This window comes from Eurypyga helias, unplaced genomic scaffold (genome assembly GCF_000690775.1).
Source record: "Eurypyga helias isolate BGI_N326 unplaced genomic scaffold, ASM69077v1 scaffold45374, whole genome shotgun sequence".
In the NCBI taxonomy this organism is placed as follows: domain Eukaryota; kingdom Metazoa; phylum Chordata; class Aves; order Eurypygiformes; family Eurypygidae; genus Eurypyga; species Eurypyga helias.
In genome coordinates this window covers 1,683-13,224 of record NW_010246546.1, presented here as the reverse complement: position 1 = coordinate 13,224, position 11,542 = coordinate 1,683, and the positions used below count along the sequence as shown (strand labels likewise).

General features: G+C 39.6%; 1 protein-coding gene across 1 annotated transcript in view; it reads right to left on the bottom strand.

The window, feature by feature from the left end:
• Nucleotides 1-631: 631 nt before the first annotated feature.
• The window catches only part of IFNGR1 (interferon gamma receptor 1), a gene marked incomplete at its 5' end in the record, with an annotated part of 12,536 nt that continues 1,625 nt past the window's right edge, over nt 632-11,542 (bottom strand). Inside the window, 6 exons of the mRNA XM_010150417.1 lie at nt 632-1,126; nt 7,497-7,609; nt 8,650-8,827; nt 9,562-9,722; nt 10,339-10,511; nt 10,932-11,084. Coding sequence (XP_010148719.1) covers nt 632-1,126; nt 7,497-7,609; nt 8,650-8,827; nt 9,562-9,722; nt 10,339-10,511; nt 10,932-11,084 — 1,273 coding nt within the window. The remainder of the gene's footprint in view (nt 1,127-7,496; nt 7,610-8,649; nt 8,828-9,561; nt 9,723-10,338; nt 10,512-10,931; nt 11,085-11,542) is intronic.

Here is an 11,542-nt window from a genome sequence, read left to right as displayed (position 1 = left end):
GTTTACTCACTGGAACGCACAAAGTAACGGTCCTGGAAATACATACTTCTAGTTGCAGAAAAGATGATAAATAATGGGTACTTAGCCATGGAAACAATGGCTAAGATATACAGGAAAAGCTTATAGTGATATTCTTACTTAAAACAAATAGTGGCATTTGGTTTAATACAAAAATACTCAAGAAAAAAAGACAGGCAAGAGAATTCCTCCGATAGAGGCAAAATCTCTCAAATACTTCTTGCACATCTCTACCATAACTAAGTGAAGGACAATTAATTTTGAAAAGAATTTGAAACAGAAGGGAATAATGATATAGGTGCTCTTTTATACTCCTCCATAAAATCTGTTCTGTACAAAGTACTGTTTATAAAAGACTGCTATTTCAAATAGGAAATAGTGAGTTACGTCATATACACAATCACTTCTAGAAGTGGTTATGAAATATCTGTCCACTTTTTACGTTGGTCTCCGCACAACTTTCAGTCCCATTTCAGAATCCCAGTGTAAGTTGCGTATTGGTTACTCTGGTTGGATCAGAACAAGTAAAACTTGTAGACGTCCATCAAATGGCTTATAATCTTCAGTAATGCTGTTCTTCCTGAGTTCTGGCGAAACACCTTGGCTATCCTGGTCAGTCAGTCGGCCTGTAAGCAATCACAGGCTGTTCTTCACCAACATCTATCAACATATCTAATGGAACATGAGGCTTGTCATAGCCAGAAAACTTGAGACAGCTGCTTGGAACGACTGTTTGTTGTATTTCCGTGGCAGAAACATCTGGACCCGAAGAATTACTGCATATATCCATTTGGCTACTGTCAGAAATGAAGTAACTCTCTTTTACCTTGCAATTCTGTTCATCATCGTAAGATACACCCTCTGTGCTTTCCTGTACAGACACCTCTTCTGCTTTGGCTGGCGCCTCTGGGAGAGGAACAAAAGGTGCTCCTTCACTGGAATTCTCAGGACTAAGAGTTTCGTCTTTTGGTTCTACCTCCAGTGAGGTTACTTCATCATTCCCTGGCAACACTGACTGGCCCGACATGACGCTTATTACAGATACATACTTTGCCTCTGATTTTGATTCAGGAATGTTGTCTGAATTCAGGTTTCTTATCACACTGACCTTAAATGGGGGGAAAAAAAATGAAATTACTTTTTAGTTCCACATAATCTACTAATTTATTGGCATTATCTTCTGTTGAAGTTTAGAGGTTAAAAAAAAAAAGATATATGAGTTCATAATACAAATTCAATGTCATTACAACCAATCCCAACAGAAATGAGCAAAATTAGAATGTGGCAAGGTCATAGCTTGACCTATGACTTCAACGGTTTCATTAACACTTTTATGTAAGCTCTGTAAAATGCTTTCTATGTGCAAACACATCTGCAAGGGCCAAATCAACTTCATGTCACCCACTGCACTTTAAGTCACTTGAAGTTTGCAGTGAAGGAAGAAAAAGTTGTAATGCTCTTCAACTAGCTAGGTAAACCTCTCATAATCTATTGCTCATGAGTGTGACTTGCAATGACTGTAATATTTTGTGGCAACTGTCTCAAGTGGGAGGAAAGTGAACTTTGGAAAGAGATCTTTAAAGTGACATGAGAACCTGTTTGCACACCCAGCAGTCGTATTTATCCCAAAGCCTTTCTAGTGACTTCTGTGTCACTACGCATTCCCTCAATGCTGCGACAAACTTTAATGTTTTACTTTGAAACCCCTCAGCAGGAAGAACATATGAATTCCCTCAATGATCAGGCTGCAGCTTGTTTAAAACCATGACATGCCTTCAGGCTGTTCAGATTTTTCTGATTTGGGGTTCGTTTGTTTGGGTTTTTGGGGTGTTTTTTTAAGGTGTTTTCGAGAACACGTGAAAAAGTAAGGTAAATTTTCAGCTGTATGATGGCATTCCCTAAAGCTAACAGAAAGCATAGGAATAAAGCATTACTCAGTTAATAGTGCCCTTTTCCAAATTTCATAATTCACTGTTTATGTGTATCTCAGCATATCTATAGTGTTTGATAATCTAATTTCTTAATAAAATGTACACAAGCACAGGCTGAGGCAAATATGGAAGAAAGGGATGTAGGTCGAAGGAGAAAAGCGGGAGAAAAATCATGTTGTTTAAGAAAAGCTATGAATAGGCAAAAAGAACCCCCCAGTCTGTAGGAATGCAAGAACAGAAAGGCATCAAAACCAGACAATCAAATCCAACTCTGCTTTTCATGAATCTTCCTTGATCAGAAGGTTGTGAGGCTGTATCTTTCCATTCATCTCTTTGCAGTATGCTGACTTTGTTAGAACTTGCCTTCATCTCTCACTTCAGTCCTACCTTTCCCCTCAGTTGCCTGCTATCTGTTGATGGTATTATGGTATATGCTGGATCAATAAAACTACTGGAGTTTAACACACACACCCCACTACAAAGCAAACAAACGCTCCCTGAAGAGCACTTAAGGGAGCTTTACAGATATGTCAGCACCACTAAGGTGAGGTGATCCCCCTGGGAATCAAGGGCTGTCACTGGAAAACTAGTAAAAAGAGCATTAAGTGGCTCCTGACTGAGAATACACCACACTACAACCTCGCTGCCATTCACCCATCATTCTCTCTGGATATCCATTTTCTGTTTGTGGAAAGAGTCAGAATACGATGTAAAGAATATTCAGAGTAATTTCCATGAGTATGTATAGAAAGCACCTGTTCCTAAAAAGCAGATGCTTAAAAGCTAGTTGCAGAAACCAGAATAAATCAATATTGTGTGGATACTGAAAATGTTATGACCTGCTGGTAGGATTACTGCACCTTTTGAAAATCTGTTTATACAGCTCTACCGGCACTGACCTTGAAGGGACCAGCACCTCTAGTTTTTTTGGGGGTAGCAAAAACCTGACTCCAATAGTCACACAGTATGTGACAAGAGAAGGTAATTCTCTGTGTAAGCTGCAATACTTGAGGAATGTGAATTAAGACAAAATGCTATAGAAAATATGGCTAAAAGCTGCATTTACAACTTCCCATCTCTCCCCATACCAGTACACGCTATACTAAAGTTAAAACCCAAAACCCAACGAATTCTTGTTTCTGTCCGTTTAGGATTTTCAGACAGCTCTAAAAACCAGAGTCCTAAAACGTGATAAGGGAACGCCTTGTACTCTACGCAGGTTCTGCATTTCACAGTGCCAGCTGGCAATGCGCAGAGACAGACCTGAGGGTAAGTACGCTCTATACAACTACATCCAAGACTCTTGTTCTCAAAAAGCAAACCTGTTTTTCTCTTGGCAAGTTTTTGATCAAAGCAAGATGGTGCAAAACCACTCCTATTCCCATCCAAGAAAGCAGGAAGCCATCAGAAGAAAAATATCTCGTGGGTTATCTGGTACCAAAAACTCTTGAAGAGCCACTGAGTCATGACTACAAGACAATTTAGCAATTCATGCTGTTACTCTTAGCTTCAAAGAATCCCAGCTTACTACACTAACTGGAAGGCCATCCAAAGCATCTCAAGTAACAAGGGTAATTAAGATATGGTTGCTATTTGAAGAAAAATATTTACCATAGGTAAGTTAATATTTCTCTTTGGTGCACATTATCTCTTACGAGCACACTGACAACCGGTGAGCTGAAGCTGGATGTCAGCAGTATTTCCTGGCATGTGAAGGTGCTCAGACACTGTCTCTGATGACAGCACCCGAGCTGTCAGGTCACTCACTGTCTAAACAGACTAGGAAGAAACACTGGTGGAACCCAGGTTTGAGGATAACATAAAATAATATATATCCCAAGGAGTCTGTAACAGTAAGGCAATCAACTCTTTCTTTCTTAACTCTCTTTTCTAAGGGCTTGTCCACCTACGAATTCCCAGTAATTTTCAGGTGCACATTTTCTGGAGGAGAGTTTGAGAAGTCCATTTCAATTCTTATCAGGACCTTGACGAAATCTGTATGGCCTCTGTATGGTTCCACAACAACTTAATGCTGTGTGAATATATGAATAGGAGACTATGTTACTGCCCTAAAGATGCTCACAGGGGAAAAAAAAAAAAAAAAGTCTTCACAAAAGCTAATGAAGCAGCTTCTCTCTTGTAAGATGACAACTATTTGTGGCAAATATCAGTCAAAATTTACAGGACTAATTACAGTTTCTCCAAATCAAAAATATATGTTGCATAACCAAAAAAGCCAGAGTCACAAAGAAAATAATCTGAAGTGTTTTGTGAATATACCCAAGTGTTCTACAAATATAGTGAGAGAACACAGCCTTGTTGTTCCTGTCAGGCTCAGAAAAAGCAACAAATGGTAGAAAAAAAGTTGACTTCAGTATGAACTAAAAGTGAAAGTTGATGCTTTTCAATGATTCTCTCTTTTATAGAGTGGTGTTTTCTACCCACTAAAATATTTACCACCATTTAAAGATAAGAGGCACTGAAAAATAAAGGCAGTGAAGTTAAAGCAGAGGGAGATGTCCACAGTGTATCAGTAAATTGAGTCCAGGCCCCTTTTAAAACGGATAAGCCCTTATCACGAATCTTACAACAAAAACCTAGCACAGGACAAATTGGAATGACTGGGAGACGGTGGGTGGAAGGAGACGGCCTCTTGAAATACTTTTTGTGAGAAAAATGAAAGAAAATTGTGTCTAACTACAGCTGGACTGCTGAAACATCAGATTCCTGTGATCCATCACAATACTAGCACGGTGAAGTCTTGTAAAGGAATCTGTCACATTTCTCTAGGTGCCTATTCCCGGTAGGATCCTACTATGAATAAAGATGCTTAAAACTCTTCAACAAAGATTTTCTGTAATGGAAGGTCATCATTCAATGCCCATGGTGAAAGACAATTGGACTGTGGAAGTAGGACCTGTACATGACTGCCAAGTTATTCTTGGGTGTCACAAACAGCATATAAAAGACAGTAAAAGTTCTTGAGACCTAAATGACAGTGGATTTTTTTTTTTTTCTTTTCTTTGGGTATACGAGACTCTCTGCAAAGGCAGCTGCTTGATGGTCACTCTTTCTTACTTTTCCTTCTGTTGGAGAATTGCAACATGCTGAAAGTCACTCAAATGATGTTTTAGCATCTACTTAAAGCTGCCAGGAAGCAGATCACTGGAAGGCAGCAGTCCTAAGGTAGGACACTTTGCCAAGCCTTTTAACAGACAGAAAAACTCCCTAGATGTTTCATTTTCAGACAAGCTCAGGTAAAGCACAATGGTCATAACTTGTACAGAAAGAAGTATCTAGTCATATTCAAAGGTCAATGACAGGCTCTCAGCTTCAAGAATTCTACAGAGGTAACTTCCTATCATTAAATGTATTATTTATATTAAGTATGTTATTTATTCACTACTTGAAACAATTAATTATGAAAATAACCATGACTCATAGGTTATTAATTACTCACTTTACATTCCCACATTATTCATATCACGTGTACTGAAACTATCCTTACAAGCGCTGTAATCTGTATTCGTCACTGGAGACTTCAATGGAAATGGACACTCAGAGTATCCTGAGTTGGAAGGGACCCACGAGGGTCACAGTGTCCAACTCCTAACTCCACTCAGGGCAACCTAGAGGTTAAACCATACATCTAAGAGCATGGTCCAAACGCTTCTTAAACACTGACAGGCTCCAGGCCATGACTACTTCCCTGGGGAACTTGTCTCAGTGCTTGACCACCCAGGTAACAATCTTTATAAATAGTTACAGGTTTCATTCAGCTCCTCAGCCACAAAGCATGGTGTGGAATGTGAACCAGACTGGTGCCCTGGAACCGAGGAATCACACGATCACACACAGCCCAGTAAACTGAGAATACGGACGCACAAATGAGTTCCTACAAGGTGACCTCAAGTGTGAACTTGAAGCACGCATCAGGAAGCTCAGGCGCGTTAAGGAGCACGCATTCTATTTGCGCGATATTCTTTCCCCTGATCCCTCAGATGTGATACCACAGTGGTACTGGGAAGGCAGAATAACTAGGATCCACTGAGCACAGCACTGCCATTCTGGATGAGCTGTCTTTCGCTATGACGAACCGCCTTCTCAGAAACGACTGTGTGTGTATGTAGGACAATGCTATGTATGCAGACAGTTACATCCTGGTGTGAAGATAAAAATCTCCAACACCTCACTTCTACAGGCCTGTGTGTTTTGACACTGGGGTCTAGCTGTAGATGCCATCAGACAGATTTCTCCATCTGATTTTTTTAAAGTCTCCAGTGTGAATGGCTATTTCTGAACTAATCTCAGTCACAGTCAATGGAAAGAAACAGGCATTTTAGAGAGGTTTGTTTTTTGACTAGAAGTGCGTATTATTTTAGAATTAAATGAATCATCTTGTGCTGGACAAGTTGATGGACTAGATTACTGCTTACTACAAAGGGACCTAGCCAGCACCACTGGCTTGGATATCTCCATTTAATCAGAGCAATCTCACCTCCTAATACTATACTATTCCAAAGAAAGCAGGCTCCAGGGGATCTTAGGCATTAAGCTACCCCTGCACTATGAAGGATTAACTTCAAAAGGCCTTGAAGAACTTAAAATTGAAGATGGCTGCCTTTTTTCTCCAGAAAGCTCATGAGACTACCAGCATCTGCTGAGAAGGTACACTCTTGATATGATTATGAGTCACTACCGCCTCATGTTCTTGAAAGCTGCTTCAACTGCTGCTGATCGTTCAGTTGCTGTGACTAACGAGATACCAGGAGGGCATTATAATAGTACTTGCCAGACACTCCGCTCTTGCCTGATGCGAAATCAGGGAGTCCTGCTGCTCTTCAAGAACATCCACTCTGTTTCCTCAACACAGCTACAGGGAGTTTTTAGGGTAGAGCAGCTTCTGAACTCTCTTCCCTGTGACAGCTCAGTGCGAGAACAGACTTCCCCTAGCTGTTCTTCCCTCTTCCTACAGCCCTGTCACTCCACTCTCCCCTTACTCTGCACATCAATTCAGGAACACTGTAGCACTTAGCAGTACCACAATATTACCATGTAATGAAGGAATCTCACAGATGTCCAGTGACAGGACAAGAGTAAATAGGCATAAACTGAAATACATGGAATTTTATCTAAATGTAAGAAAACAATATTTACTGTGAGAGTGGTTAAACTCTGGAATAGGTTGCCCAGAGGGGTTGTGGAGTCTCCTCCTTTGAAAGTATTCAAAACCCAACCGGACAAAGTCCTGGGCAATGTGGTCTTGCTGACCCTGCTTGGGCAAAAGGGTTGGACTAGATCTCAAAAAGTCTCTTCTACCTTCAGCAATTCTGTGGTTCTGTGTCTGTGCTACTAGAATGAATACAAATCTGTCTATGCACACACACATTGAGTTTTTAAGAACTAAGTTCTCAAACTAAACCAACTACTGCTATTTCAGTTAAAAAGAAAAAAAAAAAAAAAGAGACAAGCATAAAGATCTTAGAGTTATAAAAGTTACTCAGTTGGATATTAAAAATCTGACACAGATCAAAAGTCTGAACTTACCAAAGACTTAGGCAGCTTTATGTTCTTCTTCCTTAGTTTCTTGCAGCCATAACATACTGTCAACATTAGACTCAGGCTCAGAATAACACACAGAATGATGATATATTGCGTGCCTAAGAAGTTAGCGCACAATCTGTTAGAAGTTTGAAAAATAAACCACTGCTGTATCATTTAGAATAACTTCAGAAACTAAAATAGCTCAGAACGCTTAGCTGTAATAGATGAATTTGTCAATTTGCCACCTTTTTCACTCAAGAAAACTTCATTTATAAAGCATTATGTTAGGTAAAAAAAAAAGAGTATTTTCAATTTATATAAACGCAGTCATGTTTTTATAGAAGTAAAGCAATTTTGTAATTTATTTTTCATTCCTTAGAGATGACAGATGGGGATAACAGATTTGAACATGTGATAGCACTGACATAATAATTACATATAGTCTATGTATAATATAGTTAAAATGTGAAAACACAGAATTCTCGACTATTAATAGGGAGATTCCACTAGCCTAACTCTCATGTCCTCACCCTCAATCACTGCTCTTGTGCATAAAGAAATAACACAACTGCTTCTATCAACTGTACCTCTTTTCTCTAGTAAAGTTTTGGGGCATAATGAAGTAACATTAAAAGTTTTTAAGAGGTTATCAGAGATAGAAAGCTAGGTCACTACCTGTCTTCATTCTCTTTAATTAAGAAAAAGACACCAACACTTCAATTTTATGACCACAAGCTTATAGCTGCTTCAAACTCAAGGAAGTCTACATACACTTTCCTCGGTGATCAGACGGAGCAAAAAGCCTTTTATTAGAAGGGAGACAATGCTTCTGAAAACCATATAATTCAGTGAACGAACCATTTGTCATCTGTTAATTACACCAATGATCAGGTGCAACGGGACCAGGTCTTGCAATACAAATGAAACAGGAAATGTACCAAAAAAACCCGAAGCAGGGTTACTTGAAAATAATACATGGTCTTTAAGGGTCTTTAGAACTGGGAAAGTGCATTTGGACAAGAATGACCATGTTTTCCCATTTTTCATATTCTCCCATAGTCATCTGTAGCTATTATCAGAGCTCGAATACTTTGCTAGAACAGAACTCTGGTCAGACTCAGTACGTTCTTACTAAAAAGTTTTAGAATTCTCTTACTCAATGTCTGTTCGAGAGGAACATGAATGCAGCTTTCTTCTGATGGGGTGCTAACCATCAGATGATCATATAAACTTCCCTGGGCTGACACACAGTAAGTGGAACCTTCAGTAGGAACTGGGATCTCAAGGACACATTTATACATCGTACAGTTGTCTGCAGTGAAATTTCCTTCAGTCTGCAAAAAATGAAAGCCACATTATATCACCTGACACAATACAACAATATAAATGTCACAGTACCTTCCAACACTTCCAAAAGTGTTAAAACACTATTAGATAGTCCTCCTCCATCACGTATGCACCTTACAAAAGCTGTGTGAACTTCGGCTATCAGATTATGAGCTACCTTAAGATGTTGTATGTGAGCAGACCATGGTGCTCACAGCTAAAATTTGTGCTGTTCACAGCCTAGATTCACAATCCTAATTCACTTATAAAACTTGTACCTGGATGCATATGAAAAGGCAACTGTCAGTAAACATACCTACTGTAATTTTCCTCAAGTTCACCCTCCATGATTGCTAAATAAAGTGGTATCAATACCTTGAAAGGTAATCTTCTCAAACAAAAAGTCTATCCAGACAAGTAAAAGGGGCACAAGTAAAGTTACCAATGCTTAGCATGTATGCAGAAACAATAGCATGGGATCAAGTAACTCTATCTTGTGAACAGCTAATGCAATAATCTTATTTTTGTTGTAAGACATCTACTTGGACAACTAAAATCCAGACCTTCCAGTCACGTATCTCACTGTGATAACGCTTGATATTTTAGGGCTTCAGTAGTCTTTGTTATGTTCAACTGTTTTCTTGATATCTGTTGGTTCTGTGTGTCACAGGAGTCATCCCCTTGTTTATGTGTTTAAGGTAGACAAATATTTTTAATCTGAAGTTTTCATTTTGGAACTCACCTGATTTTTACTATCCCAAAAAGTCACCAAGTATATGAGGCTTAAACAAAGCTCTTCGATCCAAGGATGAAGCTCCACAGACGGTAACGCAGGATGGTAAATATCAACCATGATTGTATCACCATGCCTTGAGAGATTCAGTTTCGGTGGTCCTATTTTTCCTGCAACACATTGTACCTTTGCTTTTAACATAAAATATGCTATTTATAGCTAGCTGTCCAAAATTCATCAGAGACTTAAGAAGACACGTTTATTTCAATGCTGTTAGTATCACACAGCTGTGACACTTGGAATCAGGAGGAATGAGTAACTTCATTTTTCAGCTACAGTGGACTCCCATAGCTTCTAGATAGTACCTAGACACCCAAAGCTGTCAGTGCATGGGATTATAGTGTCAAGCAAGGCATCGCCAACCATCTGAGCACTACTTCTGTGATGCCTAAAGGTCCACAGCTTCCAGTAGCAGTCTCCTACCCTAAAATGGTTGTCTGGGACACCAGGCAAGAATATGGGAAGGATGCACAGAGTGCACCATCTGCACCACTTTCTTACCTTTGGAAGTTTTGAAAAAATATTACGATATCACAGTAACAGGGTTAACGAGTCCCTAGAGAGGCAGAAGTACAGAAGTTTCTACTGAACAATCACCATGCTTCATTTCATCCTGGACTCCTGACTTCATGATATTCCCAAATGAGACACAATAATACAGCCAAAATGATAATCACTAGATTTTTAAATTTTGGGAGAAAAGGTTCAGTTTATGATGGAACTTACCATGCTTTTGCAAAATAAACTCTTCCGTCTCAACATACTCAGATTGTTGTGACCCAACAACAGCTTTAACTCGAAGCCAGTGAGAGTCAAAAGGCTTATATATTTCCCTTGAGAGGTCACAAAAATGAGCTGAAATGTTCACACAGGTTGAGACGATCTTATAGTAACCTACACTGTAAAACAGATAAAGAAACAGTTAATACAACTGCAATTGCACAATACACTGCTGTGACAAAACAAAACAAAACAAAAAAAATTCTGTGAGGGTGACAGAGCACTGGAACAGGCTGCCCAGGGAGGTTGTGGTGTCTCCTTCCCTGGAGGGGTTCAAAAGCCCTCTGGACATATAGTCCTGGGCAACCAGTTCTAGGTGATTCTGCTTGAGCAGGGGTTGGACGAGATGACCTCCAGAGGTCTCTGTCAGTCTCAACTATCCTCTTATTTGACAAATTTTGCCTTAATTTACACTTAGGCAACATTCACCCTACATGACTCTACCACATCGAAACAAAAGAATTTACTGCAGACTGACTGCTTTTATAGGCTTCTAGAGAACAGCAGGTAGAGAAAATGATGAAGTAGTAAAAACTTACTAGTAAGGTTTGATTTCCACAATAAAACGAGGCGTTTCAGACATCGGTGGGTACTTCCAGTGCAAGGTAGTTTTAAAATTTTCAGATTTTATTACAAGCTGCCTTGGTGGAGGAACTAGAAGAAATAGAACAATTGCACTTTGATAAGCAGACCTAGTCAAACATAAGAACAGTTAAATATATTGCCAAATTATTTGGAAAAGGCAACATGCTAAAAATGACTGGAAAAATTAAGACACAAAAATTGCAGATACTTCTCTGCACATGAACTAACTGGTCACCAGTACGAACGCGTACAAGCACTGCAAACTGATTTATTGTTCTTCTCTCCAACAAGAGACCACTTTCTTCCTGTCTGCAACCCAGAACCTCAGATAAGCCATGCGCAGTGAAAGCCGGTCCATCAGGTAGCCCACACCGGGTACACAAGCTGTGGTCATCACACCCCCATGTTGGTATTATACAGATACACCAGAAAGCCAAATAGTACGAATTTACTGAAGTTAGAGGAGATTGGTCCAGCTCCTGTAGATTTCTCTTGCTCTTCAGCAACTGAACCAGAGCAGAGGCGAGAGAGGATACTAAAGCTGCAGGCTCAGGGTCTGTGTTCC